This window comes from Pholis gunnellus (genome assembly GCF_910591455.1).
Source record: "Pholis gunnellus genome assembly, chromosome: 8".
NCBI classification, from domain to species: Eukaryota; Metazoa; Chordata; class Actinopteri; order Perciformes; family Pholidae; genus Pholis; species Pholis gunnellus.
In genome coordinates this window covers 19,226,097-19,244,177 of record NC_136534.1, presented here as the reverse complement: position 1 = coordinate 19,244,177, position 18,081 = coordinate 19,226,097, and the positions used below count along the sequence as shown (strand labels likewise).

The 18,081-nt window shown below is 39.8% G+C and overlaps 5 protein-coding genes across 5 annotated transcripts in view; 4 read left to right on the top strand and 1 right to left on the bottom strand.

The window, feature by feature from the left end:
• The first annotated feature begins 1,277 nt into the window (after positions 1 to 1,277).
• On the top strand, positions 1,278 to 2,729 carry LOC306699634 (trypsin-1). The gene is made up of 6 exons (XM_079164321.1): positions 1,278 to 1,400; positions 1,497 to 1,647; positions 1,744 to 1,994; positions 2,095 to 2,231; positions 2,341 to 2,442; positions 2,544 to 2,729. The coding sequence occupies exons 1-6, from the start codon at positions 1,361 to 1,363 to the stop codon at positions 2,589 to 2,591; spliced, it is 729 nt and encodes a 242-aa protein (XP_079020447.1). The 5' UTR covers positions 1,278 to 1,360; the 3' UTR covers positions 2,592 to 2,729.
• A 2,089-nt stretch (positions 2,730 to 4,818) lies between these two features.
• On the top strand, positions 4,819 to 6,215 carry LOC306699686 (trypsin-1-like). The gene is made up of 6 exons (XM_079164397.1): positions 4,819 to 4,887; positions 4,983 to 5,133; positions 5,230 to 5,480; positions 5,581 to 5,717; positions 5,827 to 5,928; positions 6,030 to 6,215. Exons 1-6 carry the CDS (start codon positions 4,848 to 4,850, stop codon positions 6,075 to 6,077), a joined length of 729 nt encoding a protein of 242 aa, XP_079020523.1. The 5' UTR covers positions 4,819 to 4,847; the 3' UTR covers positions 6,078 to 6,215.
• Positions 6,216 to 7,695: 1,480 nt separating this feature from the next.
• Positions 7,696 to 9,190, top strand: LOC306699685 (trypsin-1-like). The gene is made up of 6 exons (XM_079164396.1): positions 7,696 to 7,757; positions 7,959 to 8,109; positions 8,239 to 8,489; positions 8,585 to 8,721; positions 8,826 to 8,927; positions 9,051 to 9,190. Exons 1-6 carry the CDS (start codon positions 7,718 to 7,720, stop codon positions 9,096 to 9,098), a joined length of 729 nt encoding a protein of 242 aa, XP_079020522.1. The 5' UTR covers positions 7,696 to 7,717; the 3' UTR covers positions 9,099 to 9,190.
• Positions 9,191 to 10,367: 1,177 nt separating this feature from the next.
• mrpl17 (mitochondrial ribosomal protein L17) lies at positions 10,368 to 12,488 on the top strand. The gene is made up of 4 exons (XM_079164053.1): positions 10,368 to 10,446; positions 10,547 to 10,739; positions 11,430 to 11,498; positions 11,607 to 12,488. The coding sequence occupies exons 2-4, from the start codon at positions 10,566 to 10,568 to the stop codon at positions 11,859 to 11,861; spliced, it is 498 nt and encodes a 165-aa protein (XP_079020179.1). The 5' UTR covers positions 10,368 to 10,446; positions 10,547 to 10,565; the 3' UTR covers positions 11,862 to 12,488.
• A 2,737-nt stretch (positions 12,489 to 15,225) lies between these two features.
• Positions 15,226 to 18,081, bottom strand: part of tmem145 (transmembrane protein 145) — a gene marked incomplete at its 3' end in the record, with an annotated part of 33,205 nt that continues 30,349 nt past the window's right edge. The window contains exons 14-15 of the mRNA XM_079164845.1: positions 17,641 to 17,829; positions 15,226 to 15,486 (exon numbers count right to left, since the gene is read on the bottom strand). Coding sequence (XP_079020971.1) covers positions 15,226 to 15,486; positions 17,641 to 17,829 — 450 coding nt within the window. The remainder of the gene's footprint in view (positions 15,487 to 17,640; positions 17,830 to 18,081) is intronic.

Sequence of the window (18,081 nt, the reverse complement as noted above, 5' to 3'; positions counted from 1 at the left end):
AATAGTAAACATTACAGCAGTGTAATAATGTTTAAGTAGAAGTAGTGGTATGTTTAATATTGAGAGAATGTGAAGTAGCAGGAAATTATTTCTCATTCTGAGATGGAGCTGATGGAAATACAGACTGAGAATTGATTTCTTTTAAAAATGTGACAAATGTAATCGTATTAGATAGAGTATATACTAAATTTGATTTGGTAGTATATTTAGCTGCAAAATATGTGACTGTGTGTAATAAACTGGGTCAAAGTAAGTAAGAACATCCCACAGAATGTGAAAATATTAGTCTCACTCTGCTGTATTTTAGTCATTACTGTTGGGTTTAGTCAGTTATATTGTCATTTTAAGTTAATGCCACCTTTATTCAACAGCATTTGATTTAGTCTTTTTCCAAGTATTGTTACCCATGTGTTTGATTCATCTGAATGCATATTTCTATTGTTTTACTAGCTAATGTATTAAAGTATAATGTATTAACTTCACTTTGACCACGTTGTTCTTACAACGTGACACATTATCATACCATTGAAATTGCTGAACTGAAATAAATTCAGAGAAAGATAAAAATAAAAATCATATACATTTTGAAATAGTTCTGTCAAAGACTGCTTTTGTGGCAGTTGTCTTTGTGAAGGCCAGAGCCCTCAGTGAGGGTGAGAGAAGCTCCACCCGGCACTGCTTATGGGGCCAAATCAAGGTCAGAATGCTGATAACAACATACGAAACATACTGTACTGTACTCAAACCAGGCCAGAGCAACAACAGATCAAATTTAAATAATGCACACAATGTCAATGGTTTTTTTTAAACAAAATTGAGCAAAATCATTAAACCAGAGTCACGTTAAAACTATGCAGCCCCGTTTTGGCAGAGTTTTAGTCTGGATAGCAACGTTTTCCCATCAGCACTATTTGAAGGTTTTGATTGGTCAGCAGCAACAGGGGTGTTTCTTTACAGACAGCGTTTAAGGGACATGCATGCGTTATGCTCACAGACATCAAACAATCCTTTTTATATGAATTATGCTTTTTCATATGAATGCCCGCGTTTGTTGTATTGTTTTTTAAAATGCATTTATATGCTTGTTTCCCCAATGTGCCTGCTTTACAACTACATTGAACATGCTTCTTAAAAGATGTACTAACAATACAATTTTCAGCCATTCAGTATGCAAATACAGAATTTTCCTGAGCCAACAAAATATGTGGATTTCCAATACACATCATCATTTTTCCACGTTTGACCTGATTGGTCAAAAATAACCTTGGGGGTGTGGTCAACAAGGAAACAGGAGAGCTACCGATGCATATAAACCAGGACTCCAGGCTAAGTCTCTCATCGACAACATCACACAGCAACCATGATGTCCCTGGTCTTCATTCTGCTCATCGGAGCTGCTTGTAAGCATGTCTTTCTGCTTTTGTTCTGATTACTGAATAGAAGGGAGAAAAAGGGTCACTTGGTTGCTGACCATTTGGCCTCCGGTGTGTTTTCAGTTGCCACGGAGGAGGACAAGATTGTCGGAGGGTATGAGTGCACGCCTCACACCCAGACCCATCAGGTGTCCCTGAACTCCGGCTACCACTTCTGTGGTGGCTCCCTGGTCAACGAGAACTGGGTGGTGTCTGCTGCTCACTGCTACAAGTCGTATGTCTAACGCCAAATTATGAGGACAAATAATCAATCTGCTGTTAACAGGAATCGTGAATCTCAGCTGCCACTAAACCTCTCTTTCCTCTCCAGCCGTGTGGAGGTGCGTCTTGGAGAGCACAACATCAGGGTCACAGAGGGAAACGAGCAGTTCATCCGCTCCTCTCGTGTCATCCGTCACCCCGACTACAGCTCCTACAACATCAACAACGACATCATGCTGATCAAGCTGAGCGAGCCCGCCACCCTCAACAAGTATGTGCAGCCCGTGGCTCTGCCCACCAGCTGTGCCCCCGCTGGCACCATGTGCAAAGTCACTGGCTGGGGTAGCACCCAGAGCTCCTGTGAGTAACATCTGCATTTTAAACTAGCCAGGAGTTACAGATGTTTCTGGGCCACATTTGTTTCCCTTTGTGTTATTCTAAACCTTTTTACACATTGCAGCCGCTGACGGAAACAAGCTGCAGTGCCTGAACATCCCCATCCTGTCTGAGAAGGACTGTGATAACTCCTACCCCGGCATGATCACCGACGCCATGTTCTGCGCTGGATACCTGGAGGGAGGCAAGGACTCTTGCCAGGTATGTAACAAGAGGACTTTGCAGGGGTTCTCGTCCTAGACCAGTGCTTCTCGGTTGCAAATCTAGAATATTTGGAATTTTCTTCACATATATACTCTCACTCTCTCAGGGTGACTCCGGTGGCCCCGTCGTGTGCAACGGTGAGCTGCAGGGTGTTGTGTCCTGGGGCTACGGATGTGCTGAGAGAAACCACCCTGGTGTCTACGCCAAGGTAAACCTAAAATATCTCTATGAAATGTATATTTCACATGCCCAGTTCATATTTGCTACTGCTGTTCATGCTAACAAACCTCATTCTGTCTCCACTCACAGGTCTGCCTCTTCAACAGTTGGCTGGAGAGCACCATGGCCAGCTATTAAGTCTGATCCTGCGACCACCATCTTACTCTGTTGCCTTTCTTCGATCATTTTAACTTCATTATTGTTGTTGAGTTTTGAACAATGTGCAGTCATTTTCCATCTGAGTCAATAAAGTCTTTGGTCTTAACTTTTAAATAACATTTCTCTCAATTTGTGCCCATGTTGTCCTACATTATGAAGTTTTCATCATTATACTTGAAACAATACTTGAATAATGTGAACTTCATTTCACCTGTTTACTGCTCTTCAGGACAGTATAAACAAGGCAATTAGTTCTTAATGTATATCTACTAAATATACTGTATTTAGACAAAAAAGGACAAACTTGCTATGCTATGGATTGCATGCTATAGTTTAGAATGAAATGATTTTCATCAACACAAATAAACATTTGTCCAGTGCAGTAAGTCTTACTTACACAAATCTAATTGACATTGTGTAACATTAATGACAAAAAACTGAATCCTGTTAGAGATATCTGACTTTAATGCTTGTAATACTTCATTTGGAGTTAAATTGGTTGAAACCATTTATTTGAACAGAACTCTGAATGAAAGTTCTGTAGTAATACTAGTAGTAATACTTCTTACTTCCTAGCCTTTTAAATGTACTTTATGTACATTACATACAGTAATTGTGGCTAAATGTCAGCATTACTTCTGTGCTAACCATTCTTTTCACTATGATAATAAAATGTATCCACTGTATCTAATCTATATAATCAGCTCTGCAAACAGACCAGTACTGTGAGAGTCATGTCAAGTTAAGCAAATATATATATATATATATATATATATATATATATATATATATATATATATATATATATATATATATTCAGGCTATTAAGCAAAAAACAACCCACAGAGGAACTATACAGATGAACAAATAAACAAATGCAATAGTAAACATTACAGCAGTGTAATAATGTTTAAGTAGAAGTAGTAGTATGTTTAATATTGAGAGAATGTGAAGTAGCAGGAACTTATTTCTCATTCTGAGATGGAGCTGATGGAAATACAGACTGAGAATTTATTTCTTTTAAAAATGTGACAAATGTAATCGTATTAGTGAGAGTATATACCAAATTTGATTTGGTATTATATTTAGCTGCAAAATATGTGACTGTGTGTAATAAACTGGGTAAGAACATCCCACAGAATGTGAAAATATTAGTCTCACTCTGCTGTATTTTAGTCATTACTGTTGGGTTTAGTCAGTTATATTGTCTTTTTAAGTTAATGCCACCTTTATTCAACAGTATTTGACTGTCTTTTTCCAAGTATTGTTACCCATGTGTTTGATTCATCTGAATGCATATTTTTATTGTTTTACTAGCTAATGTATTAAAGTATAATGTATTAACTTCACTTTGACCACATTGTTCTTACAACGTGACACATTATCATACCATTGAAATTGCTGAACTGAAATAAATTCAGAGAAAGATAAAAATAAAAATAAAAATCATATATACATTTTGAAATAGTTCTGTCAAAGACTGCTTTTGTGGCATTTGTCTTTGTGAAGGCCAGAGCCCTCAGTGAGGGTGAGAGAAGCTCCACCCGGCACTGCTTATGGGGTCAAATCAAGGTCAGAATGCTGATAACAACATACGAAACATACTGTACTGTACTCAAACCAGGCCAGAGCAACAACAGATCAAATTTAAATAATGCACACAGTGTCAATGGGTTTTTTTGTAACAGAATTGAGCAAAATCATTAAACCAGAGTCACGTTAAAACTATGCAGTCCCGTTTTGGCAGAGTTTTAGTCTGGATAGCAACGTTTTCCCATCAGCACTATTTGAAGGTTTTGATTGGTCAGCAGCAACAGGGGTGTTTCTTTACAGACCGTGTTTAAGGGACATGCATGCGTTATGCACACAGACATCAAACAATCCTTTTTACATGAATAATGCTTTTTCATATGAATGCACATGTTTGTTGTATTGTTTTTTAAAATGCATTTATATGCTTGTTTCCCCAATGTGCCTCCTTTACAACTACATTGAACATGCTTCTTAAAAGATGTACTAATAATACAATTGTCAGCCTTCAGTATGCAAATACAGAGTTTTCCTGAGCCAACAAAATATGTGGATTTCCAATACCCATCATCATTTTTCCACATTTGACCTGATTGGTCAAAAATAACCTTGGGGGTGTGGTCAACAAGGAAACAGGAGAGCTACCGATGCATATAAACCAGGACTCCAGGCTAAGTCTCTCATCGACAACATCACACAGCAACCATGATGTCCCTGGTCTTCATTCTGCTCATCGGAGCTGCTTGTAAGCATGTCTTTCTGCTTTTGTTCTGATTACTAAATAGAAGGAGAAAAAAGGTCACTTGGTTGCTGACCATTTGGCCTCCGGTGTGTTTTCAGTTGCCACGGAGGAGGACAAGATTGTCGGAGGCTATGAGTGCACGCCTCACACCCAGACCCATCAGGTGTCCCTGAACTCCGGCTACCACTTCTGTGGTGGCTCCCTGGTCAACGAGAACTGGGTGGTGTCTGCTGCTCACTGCTACAAGTCGTATGTCTAACGCCAAATTATGAGGACAAATAATCAATCTGCTGTTAACAGGAATCGTGAACCTCAGCTACCACTAAACCTCTCTTTCCTCTCCAGCCGTGTGGAGGTGCGTCTTGGAGAGCACAACATCAGGGTCACAGAGGGAAACGAGCAGTTCATCCGCTCCTCTCGTGTCATCCGTCACCCCGACTACAGCTCCTACAACATCAACAACGACATCATGCTGATCAAGCTGAGCGAGCCCGCCACCCTCAACCAGTACGTGAAGGCCGTGGCTCTGCCCACCAGCTGTGCCCCCGCTGGCACCATGTGCAAAGTCACTGGCTGGGGTAGCACCCAGAGCTCCTGTGAGTAACATCTGCATTTTAAACTAGCCAGGAGTTACAGATGTTTCTGGGCCACATTTGTTTCCCTTTGTGTTATTCTAAACCCTTTTACATATTGCAGCCGCTGACGGAAACAAGCTGCAGTGCCTGAACATCCCCATCCTGTCTGAGAAGGACTGTGATAACTCCTACCCCGGCATGATCACCGACGCCATGTTCTGCGCTGGATACCTGGAGGGAGGCAAGGACTCTTGCCAGGTATGTAACAAGAGGACTTTGCAGGGGTTCTCGTCCTAGACCAGTGCTTCTCGGTTGCAAATCTAGAATATTTGGAATTTTCTTCACATATATACTCTCACTCTCTCAGGGTGACTCCGGTGGCCCCGTCGTGTGCAACGGTGAGCTGCAGGGTGTTGTGTCCTGGGGCTACGGATGTGCTGAGAGAGACCACCCTGGTGTCTACGCCAAGGTAAACCTAAAATATCTCTATGAAATGTAAATTTCACATGCCCAATTCATATTTGCTACTGCTGTTCATGCTAACAAACCTCATTCTGTCTCCACTCACAGGTCTGCCTCTTCAACAGTTGGCTGGAGAGCACCATGGCCAGCTATTAAGTCTGATCCTGCGACCACCATCTTACTCTGTTGCCTTTCTTCGATCATTTTAACTTCATTATTGTTGTTGAGTTTTGAACAATGTGCAGTCATTTTCCATCTGAGTCAATAAAGTCTTTGGTCTTAACTTTTAAATAACGTTTCTCTCAATTTGTGTCCATGTTGTCCTACATTATGAAGTTTTCATCATTGTACTTGAAACAATACTTGAATAATGTGAACTTCATTTCACCTGTTTACTGCTCTTCAGGACAGTATAAACAAGGCAATTAGTTCTTAATGTATATCTACTAAATATACTGTATTTAGACAAAAAATGACAAACTTGCTATGTTTAATGATGGTTATGTACATTACATTACATTACATGCAGTGATTGTGGCTAAATGTCAGCACTACTTCTGTGCTAACCATTCTGTTCACTATAATAATAAAATGTATTCACTGTATCTAATCAATATAATCAGCTCTGCAAACAGACCAGTACTGTGAGAGAGAAATGTGAAGTTAAGCCAATATATATATATATATATATATATGTATATATATATTCAGGCTATTAAGCAAACAACACCCGGCAGAGGAACTATATAGATGAACAAATAAACAAATGCAATAGAAATTATGACAGCAGTGTAATAATGTTTAAGTAGAAGTATTAGTAGTAGTATGTTTAATTTTGAGAGAGTGTGAAGTAGCAGGAAATCATTTCCCTGATAAATATAAAAAGCTGAGATGGAGCTGATGAAAATACAGACTGAGAATTTATTTATTTTAAAATGTGACAAATGTAATCGTATTAGATTCGATTCAGTAGTATATTTAGCTGCACAATATGTGACTGTATGTAATAAACTGGGTCAAAGTATGTAAGAACATGAAAACATGAAAATATTACTGTCTCACTGTGCTGCATTTTAGTCAATATTACTGTTGTTTTTAACCAATTATATTCTCTTAATTCCATTTTTATGCAACAGTATTTCACATGGTCTTTTTCCAAGTAATATTACCCATTTGTTTGATTAGTCTAAATGCATATTTGTATTGTTTTACTAGCTAATGTATTAAGTATTAAGTATATTGTATTATCTTCACTTTGACCACAACATTTTCTTACGTGACACATTATCGTGTCATTAAAATTGCTTAACTGAACTGAAATAAATTCATTTTTAAATCATATATACATTTTAAAATACTTCTGTTTAGGATGGCTTTTGTGGCAGTTGTCTTTGTGAAGGCCAGAGCCCTCAGTGAGGGTGAGAGAAGCTCCACCCGGCACTGCTTCTGGGGCCAAATCAAGGTCAGAATGCTGATAACAACATACGAAACATACTGTACTGTACTCAAACCAGGCCAGAGCAACAACAGATCAAATTTAAATAATGCACACAGTGTCAATGGGTTTTTTTGTAACAGAATTGAGCAAAATCATTAAACCAGAGTCATGTTAAAACTATGCAGTCCCGTTTTGGCAGAGTTTTAGTCTGGATAGCAACGTTTTCCCACCAGCACTATTTGAAGGTTTTGATTGGTCAGCAGCAACAGGGGTGTTTCTTTACAGTCAGCATAGGTTCAGGCGCTCAATAAAAAGCTGACATGGATTAAGGAACATCTTCATTCGGCATCAAGCAATCATGAGGTCTCTGGTCTTTGCTCTGCTCCTTGGAGCTGTGTGTAAGTATGGACCAAATTTAGAAACAAGCGCAGAATGTATTTAGTGGGAAAAACTATTCCTTTCAGATTGTGGATTAGTTGTTTGCCAAAGAAAATCTATGACTCAGAAAAACACCAGGGGCAAAAAGATACTCAAATATTGGGCAGTTTTGTACAGAGACTATTCATTCTTTGAAGAGATGTTATTAACTTTCTTTTCAGTTGCCACAGAGGATGACAAGATTGTTGGAGGGCATGAGTGCACGCCTAATTCTCAGCCCCATCAGGTGTCCCTGAACTCCGGCTATCACTTCTGCGGTGGCTCCCTGGTCAACGAGAACTGGGTGGTGTCTGCTGCTCACTGCTACAAGTCGTACGTATAGGTGCTCCTCGAACATCATATCCAAAATTACAAAAACAACAAAAGCCCTAGTATCTCACAAGTCATCCCTCCCGTTCTCCATTCTCTCTGTCTCACTCACAACTTGTTTCCCTCTTTCAGCAAAATGGACATTGTCCTCGGTGATCACAACCGTTGGTTCATGGACGGCAATGAACAGATCATTTCTGCAGCCCGCGTGATCCCTCATCCAAACTACGAGTCCTGGCTGGTTAACAACGACATCATGCTGATCGAGCTGAGCAAACCTGCAATCATCAACCAGTATGTGAAGCCTGTGGCTCTGCCCACTAGTTGTGCTCCTGCCGGGACCGCATGCACAGTCTCTGGGTGGGGTGTGACCATGAGTTCCTGTGAGTATCAAACACCGCCTCCGCACAGGGGTTCTGTTACTCACTATACATTTGTCCATCAATGTCATTGGGTCTCTGGTTCTGCGTTTTCACAGCTGCTGCTAGTAACAAGCTGCAGTGCCTGGATATCCCCATCCTGTCTGATGAGGACTGTGACAACTCCTACCCCGGCATGATCACTGAGGCCATGTTCTGTGCTGGATACCTGGAGGGAGGCAAGGACTCCTGCCAGGTATGCATCTCTGCTGGTGTACAGAGTATTATGACCTGTTCAGCAGCACAGAGTTGAGACTTAACACTTTCATATGTTAAACTGCTTTGCTCCCCCACGATCAGGGTGACTCCGGTGGTCCTGTTGTGTGTGACGGTGAGCTGCAGGGTGTTGTGTCCTGGGGCTTTGGGTGTGCAGAGAAGAACCACCCAGGTGTCTATGCCAAGGTAAAAATATAAAAAAGCTTCCCACAGCAATCATTGATTTGTCTTTCATGACTCAGAACGATTCTCAAAGCCCTTTTGTGATATAACTTTTTCAATATGCCTTTTTCCCCTCTCTTGCATCAGACTTGCATTTTCACAGACTGGCTGCAGAGCACAATGGCATCTAACTAAAGTCAGTCCAATCACACCTCTGCTACAGATGTTTTTACACTGAAAAATCCTGTTTCAATAAAACTGACTGTTGAAATAATAAAAAAAAGAGTACCTACATTTATAGTATATGCGTTTAGTGTGTATCTCTCCCATTCTCTGTTCCTCTGATCTGCCTGGCAAACCCACATGAACGAATGAAGAATGAACTGACGGGAATTTGAATTTAATAACAACAACAAAAAAAGTGGTATGAATTGCACAGTAGCTAATAACTAAAAATTCCGGTGGAAAAAAATGGTGGGGCAAAACCAGTAAAAATACAATTTCCACATATACACACACGCGATAATCCAACTGAGCGCATTCCTGTTCTCCACCTGATGTTACAGGTTAATGCTCGGTTCCACCTTTGTATGAGCTGTTCTTTGACGAGCAGTTCACGTGCATTTTCGTTAAATGATGAATTTTGACCCGGAGGGTTTGGTTAATAACAATATCTTGCAGCAGTGTTTATTCTCGAGTTCTTCTTTAAAAGGCAGACTTTTCAAGTTACATACGCGATCATCTACATTGTTCATGTGTCTTTATTGTCTTCTGCCAACTACCAACCACCAACCACTAACAGCCATTTAATTTGCGGCGGGGCAGGTAATCAGCCCCGCGTGACATCAATCTGCGCTATCCCCATTGGTTTGGGGCACACTCAGGGCATTTAACATTACAGCACATACGATTTTTTTAAATATATCCATCCACCGACCTTAAATTGCAGCAATCCAAGATGTTTTTTTTGTATACATTAATCCAAAATTGAATTTCTAGATTACTCAGCACCACTAACATCACACTATGTTCCTGCTGCCAGCAGGTGGGGCTTTGCCACATGCCCCAAATAACCAGTCATCTCAACATATAATACATTACGGTCATGCAGTATTAGCTACATTTATAGATCAAACAGAAGTATGAAGAAATAGCATTACAAATAATCAAGAAATAAGTAAGGGATAAATTAGGAAACACTGAAATAAATAAATAAAACAATGAGCTTGATTCCCCCATTAACAGAACATTTTTTAAGATTTGTATAGAATAATAATCAACAATCAAAAATATGCAGTCACCCAAACTGTTCTCTGTCGTTTCTCTTTTTAAATAATCAGAATTATAATATCTTGATTTTTTTTTCGGTAGTCCTTGGTTTTCATATGTTATGGTTGCAGCCATAGAACGAATGTTTGCAGAGATTAGTGGAACTGTCGCTCAACAGTTCTGTGATCAAGTCGGACATATTTGACGAGGCACCACCAATGTCAAAGAACTTCGCGTTGACTTGACTGACCTCAGGGTTTGTTATTACATTGAGGTAACTGGTTTTTAAGATAGACAGAGGGAGGTTTGGAGATATTATTTTACGCTTACCACACACATTTACCTTGTTGTTTGTCTGTCGCTGACTCCTGCAGGCGAATCTAACCGGATAAGATGCGCCTCACGTTGCAAATGTTGATCTCCCACGGCCGGATGGCCCGGAGGATGGGTCTAGGTCCGCAGTCCCGAATCAACATACTGCGGAACATTTTGACAGGACTGGTCCGACACGAGAGGATAGAAACCACGACGGGCCGAGCAGATGAAGTCCGCTTCTACGCCGAAAAGGTAACGACGACCCGGTTATGCTAGCTAGCTAGCTAGCATAGCTAACATAGCTGTCCGTTCATTTATTTCGTCCCCAATGTTGATGACGTGAAGGATCAATACCATGCACAAGTCATCTGGTGAAGGGTTGTCCATGACATTTTAGAGTGGAAAGAAGAAAAGTCAACAATGCAATAGAAATATGGTAAACAGTCATTGATGAACAATATGTCACTGGTATAATTTATGTTAAACTGTGGCACGATTTAATGTTACAATTATGAAAAGAATACGGTCATTTAGATACATTATCAAAAGTCAATAGTTAGTCACGACACATAATATTGATAGATGAATACTTACAATTAAATAACATATTTTAATATTTATATACAAATATTTAAAAAGGTGCAGCATAAAATGAACACAAAGTGTTTTCTGTTTGATATGAGTGAGTATGAATGTAATCAGTGTTGTGCTTATAATCAAAACTTTGCCTTTTTTAAGTCCAATAACGTTTGTGAGCTTTAATCCAGAGCTGTGGTGCTCTCCACTTTTTGCACCGTGACTAAATATTGAACTGAATTATTACATTGTCCAAAAATGTTCATCCCACAATGTCAACAAGATTATATTTATATTGAGACAATCTGGAATGCTGTTTATTCTTCCACACGCAATGGGTCTGACTGTATGTTTTGTTTTTGCCAGCTGATTGACTACGCCAAAAAAGGAGACACTGACGAGAAGGCGATGAAAATGGCCAGTTTTTGGCTGACGGTACGTGTCTGCAGCTCTCTCCGTAACTTGTGAAAAGCTGTGTCACTCTGAATGCAAAACAGTTCTTGTGAAGTCGTTGTTTAGCTTGAGCGTGCTTCTTCTCTTCAGGAAAAGGATCTGGTCCCAAAGCTCTTCAAGGTCCTTGCTCCACGGTTTGAGACTCAGTCTAATGGCTACACACGGATGGCACGCATTCCCAACAGACTGAACCTGGACAGAGCTAAGATGGCCGTCTTGGAGTACAAAGGCAACCCCTTCCCGCCTCTTTATCCTGTGAAAAAAGAGACCGAACTGACACTCCTCAACCAGCTGCTCAAAGGCTACAGAGAGGAGAGGGCACAGGCGTTATCCACAGAAGCTTAAGTAAACACAACCTGGTGTTGGATCCGTGATGTGGTCGCTGAAAGATGGTTAGGTGATGAAATGCCTCCGAAGAGCCACCTGCAGATGCTGCAGATTGTGGCTTATAGACACTGGTCCACTTCTTCAACGAAAAACTGTTCCAGTGTCCACAAAAAGACATTTATGGTTACGTATTAATAAATATTATTTCTTAACAGAACTAAGAGATTTAAGCTTTATTTTTCGACTAAAACAAATGAGGGAACATGTTTGTCTGCTACACAGGAAAGATACTGAAGCCATTTAGTATTGCACTTCCGTTAAATAAGGGGACACGAGAGGCCGATTTAAAGAGTCTAAGCAGCAGATGAAGATGTATTCTGACTTTTAGTCTTTAGTTTGGGTCAAGCTCCAAAAACACTGGTTTCAATATTTCCCATAATGCAACTGCATAGCATCTATTATTAAAGCCCACCTGCTTCTTATATTCCACTTCATTCAGAAAAAGTCCTCAATTTAATTTGGTTGATTATGCAGAAACAAGTGTCTGCCGTGGAAAATGTCTTATTATGCTGTACTATATTGTTGTATTGACAATACAATGCTTTTCTTTTTTAAACAGAAGCGCAAATAAAGACATTTCCATAATGTCGGGCTATTGTATTTGGCGGCATTAGATTTGATAAGCACACCTAAACTCACTCGATCACAAAGTAAATGAACATCGCAAATTGTTACAGAACAATGGAAGAAGTTAGAATTTTTCCTCTAAAGACTGTCAGTGATTGGCCTGAAAGCAATTTACAAATGTATACCGTTACTGGAGCACAGACAGGTGCGGTTTGTTATAAATCTGCACTTCAGCAGTTAGAGTGGGATACCGACAGGGACTGAAATAATTAGGCTAGCCTACATCAAACTGACCAGCCTGGAGTCTGTCCCTCTGGTGTTTTACTTTAATGGAGTCTTGTAATGAGAACAGTTTCTAAATATGATTTACGGATATTAGATTGACTCCTTTGGACACATGCCCTTGTCCTAACTGGAGCACAGACACTGTTGCTTATCAACTCCGTAGCCAAATAATACACACACCGAGATGAGCCCTCTAATAAAAACATATTTTTTTTTTTATTATTTTGGCAAAAAGTGTATATATATATACAGCGTATTTAGAATTGTCATTTGACACCATTAAAATGCATTTAAACAGTGCTTCAGTGATGTGCTCTTAACCAGATCGCTCTGAGTAGCCTAAAAGCTGTGCTCTTTTCTGTCATGCATACACAATCTCTTTTCGTCAAGTTCTCTCCACTTAGTGTCTCAGTCCTGTAATTTGTACGTCATAATACACAATGTTGAAGCAGTGACACAGCATCAGTAAGCCTGTCTGTCAGTCGAGTCAAACAGTGTCTATTAAGTCAAGTCATGGCAACGGCAGACGAAATGGCAGACATGCCGAATATAAACCGGACACAATCAGAAATAACGACTAGTACTCTAGTTCATGGATCATTCTGTTTCACAGACTACGTTACACCTCGGACTACACTCGCACAAGTTACACAGCACAGTCCTAACACCCTACAGTACTCCATTACAGCAAGATTGCCATTGATAAATCTGTTGACTATAAGCAGAGTTGCACCATTTTTACGAATTAGAAATTAAATAAACACCATAGAGTTAAAAATAAAATAGTTAGTGTCCCTTTTTCCCCCCCGTTTGCTCTCTGAATTGCAGGAAGCTAGTGGTAAACTGAGCACGACGTGTTCCCTATAATGTCCGGACCGTCAAGGACATTTTCAGACTGTATTTACAGGTGTATGCATTTGGATTACGACTCCAAGTGGTGTGAATACAGGTTTCAAAGCAGTCTTATAAGGTGACATCATCACGAATAAACAGACTAAGACCAGGAACATTAAAGTGCTCCATGCAGGACGGACAAAATGTACAGTTGTGTTGCCGTGTTCACAGTTCATCTACAAGGCTTTTTTGTTGTTGTAGTCATAGCTCAATGTTAGGGGATATAAAACTAGTATTATTTGTTCAGCTTTTCGCACGGTTTGAATGTTAATGTGAGATAAAGCCAACAAATATTCATGTTTCAGGTACTAGACAGGGGTGAGGATGAAGTTACTTGTATTTATTTAAAAAAAAGGTAGCCCCCCCCTACTCTTAAATCATGGATGTTGTAGTTGAAAGCCAAAGAGAGATAGGAACACTTGACAAAAGTTGTTTTGTAGTGCTCCAGTAACTTGAAAATCACCCCTGTCCTTGTGCTGTATTGCATCAGTACATTCACCAACGTCTACATACACAGAAATGACATTTTGACCAGGCATATTCTGCACTCCAGTGAAAATTCAACTAAAACCGACATTGTATAATACTGGTTTCATGTTTCAGACGGCACAACGTTTTGATTGGAACAACAATTAATAGAATTTATCCAGTCAAAAATATACTAAAGCCTATTGTATGCATTTATAAAAGTATAGATTTCAATAATACGCAAATATTGTATGATCACATGGAGTTACATATATCAGCTTTTTGACAGGAAATACGATACAAACATGCGTGTTTTACGAGTACCTAGAAGTGCCCACAGTAAACGTGACATTTTACATTACACATCAGCATATCAATCCAGAATAACCAGCTGCAATGAAGGCATATAAGAATATAAACAAACCCAACAAACTCCATATAATATCTATACTTTATCAAAATGTGTCAAACATAAAAAAGGTCTTGTTTTTTATTTTTATTTTTTAACATGACTTGGATAAATCTAACGGCATCAGATTTTTTTCAGATGGTCACAGCACCAACTGGAATTTAACAATGTGAAGAAAAAAAAAAACAAATTTCCTTTTTTTGAAATAAAACTATACAGAGTGGTAGCTCTCTCCAGTTTAACTACTTACAAACTCCTCCAGACTCATGCTTCATGAATTTTTGAATAAGAGTATTTCAAGAATTTTGTTCATTTCCACACCGTGCACAGCTATCATCCTATTGGTCTGGCTACATCCACTTTGTCATCTTTCTCCCTGTGTGCCTTTTACTGGTCAGCATCAAATATTTATTGCTTCTTTATTCTTTAACAAGCTCAGCCCTCCTATCCCACAGCCACTTCCCCTCACTCTTCCAGTCAGGTTATTTCCATTCACAGGTGAAAGGGGACCGTTTAGGGATTCACTTTTCTGATGATTTCTCTGCTTCGTCCATCCAAATCTGTTTTTTCGCGGCGTCACTATGACCTACATTTCCACTCTGCCTTTTTCTTTAAGTTGTATTGTCATTCTGTCCATTCTCTCCGTGCCTTCCCCAAAACTCCCTCTGTCCTGCCGTCTGTCCTGCCGTCTGTCCTTTCTCATGCCTTCGTTCCGAATCCTCCTCCTCCTCCGCCGCCGCCGCCGCCTCCTCCGCTCTGCATACTGAAATACTCTGTGAAGGAAGGGAGTCGGGGCGGCAGTGGGGGCGAGCGTGTGGCCGGGCGTGGGGGTATCGGTGGCGGAGGTGGGGGCAAAATCGCCGTCAAGTCGGCAGCAGTGGTGATGATCTTCTGCTCGCTGTTCCTCGGCACCTCGGGGCCTTTACGGGCCACCGTCTCCTCCACTGTCTTCACCGGGTCCTGGAAGCAAGAAGTCGATTGTTTTACACCTTTGGCCTGTTCTGATCCTCTGGATGTATGTTACTTTGTAATGTGGACCTTGCAGACACAGTGTCATTAACACCATACTATACATCACATTTTGACAGCTTCCCCTGGGGCTCAATGATGCTGTGGTGGTGATATAGGTCGGAGTAAGTTACACATGTTTACTGACCTCCAGTTATGTTACTCTCCACAAACTGACTCTATTAGTGTTTACTGTATGGTAGAGCCTTCATGTAGGAAATGTAGAAATCATTAACATATCATGAAATACCTTTTTATATCAAAACACACATCACAATATGGCAAATGTATGCAAAACTGCAAGCAATGATAATTTTCATATTAATGTATACATTGTTTAGTCTACAAAACTAGAAAACAGTAAAAGAGTTCTCTTCGTCTGACCATCAGTCCAAAAAAACAATGAAATCCAGTATAATGTATGACAAGGAATTACTTCAATGATTAACCAGTTATAATACTTGTAATTGTGTAATTCTTTGCTGATCGACTAATCATTGCAATTCTACAAAAATCTGAAGTTAAATCAATTATCGGTGTTCTACTGCTATGCAACAGTGTATGAGAACAACATTTTAGTAAGTAGTTTTGTTAATATTTTTTAATGGCTCATCAGGCATATTTCCAAATTTACTAAAACCTGCCCTCCAACTTGGATGTTTAACATTTTATATAAATAAATAATAAATAGTTTAAAATCGTTCCCACCTTGGGAAAAATAATGGCACATTTGTTGCACCTGTAAATCGTTTTTTTAGACAATTTCCAATCTGGTTTCTGTCCACATTATTTAGCACAGACACAACATTCACACCTCAGGCCATGTTTAAAGTGAAGAGACAACACACTTTGAGCTTTCACCAAATGACTGCGGTCCAATAGACTCTCTGTGTCAATGCAAGTAATCACCTGCACTTACATTTCCTTCACCTAAATTAAAACAAGAATGAGTGCATTTTATTTGACAAAAAGAGGAGAGATTTTTATTACCCACATCGATAAAAGGGTTTTAAATACTAAAAGGCCAAGTTGAAAATCGTAATGTTTTATTGTACTTTTTAGCAGCCACACTCTTGCATGGTCTTCACAGTGTCTTCCAATTAAATATCTGCTAGGTTTATATAAAGAGAACCAGGGGAAGACAGCACATTAAGCTTCTTTGCACCAGCTTCCAGCAAGTCAGACAATTAATGTCTAATTGGTAGTACTAGTTTGTAAAACACTTAATGGCTTACATCAGAACCAACTTCACCCGACTCTTCAATTTACACGTTCAAATGTAAATTAAAGAGTTGATCGTTTTCTCCACTGCACATTTATTGTCTTTATTACTGCTAAACTACCTTTAAGTTTTCAAGCCTTTTTATACAACGCACACTTGAAACTTGTCTTTCCTTGTCATGACTTTGTGTCCCTTGTCATGCATTGTGTCAACTTTGGGTTGCTCCTTTGTGTTGTATTATTCCTACTAGTGTCTGCAGATTGTGTAGATGAAGATTCACAGCTCTTCTTCTGCCACTTATTTCTGTGCACTAAGAAAAAAACCACGTCAACAGATTTGAAAGTTCCCCGAGCTCGACAATTCATCACAGCAAACACGACGCCTTAATTTGATCTTGTCAAAGTTTCTATTTAATCATGATTTCCTTGTGCCCACGTGTTTTCATATCAGTGTGTGCGCTATGTCAGGCTGTGCTTACTGTCAGTCACCACAGGAAGAGAGAGGAAGTTTCCGCCAAGAAATAATCCTTAATGACATGTCCTCTTACAAACGGCATTGTTACACTGATACCTTCTAATTTGAGGCCTCTTTGTTAGATGAGACAGCAGTTAATTTCAAGCTAGGTTTGTCACAGTGATGTTTACATTTTAAAAGCGTCAAAAAAATTAATTAATCTAATTGCATATTGCAGGAACTGCAAAATGTGGGGAAACGTTTAAACTGGATATAAACACACATACAGGACAATTCTCACTCTGATGCTTGCTAACCTGTTTCTGCGCCATCATTTCCTTCACAGCACTTAGTCCTCCGTGTCTTCTGCTTCAACAACTTCCATCTAGGATATCAAGCATGCATCCAAGAACATGTAAAGTTAGACTCACTGATTGGATGGAGAAGAGTTCAGTGAAGTTGGGTTGAGAGTCTCCCAGGAAGGAGCCATTTCCATAGGCATGATGAGGGAAACTCTCCGCCCCCTCGCCTGCTTTCGGACTGGACAGCAGGATCCCAATCTGTGACGTCCGAACATGATATGGGAAGTTCTTATTGGCTGCTGAGGGTCGTGTGATAACCTAAGGGACAAGAGGATAAAAAAGATATGATGATCTCTGCTGATTCTTACATATATAATCCATGTATAAAATATGTATAGTAACACATTGCCAGGGCATACTCGGTCCAAGTGAGAAGCGGGAAATGCAATGCATAGAGTGAGCAGGAACATAAAAGGAAATGTGCGTGAGCAGTACGGCCCATTAGTAAAGAAGAATGTGTCGAAGGTGAGAAAGAGGTAGATAATGATGTGTGGGAGAGACAATCAGCAT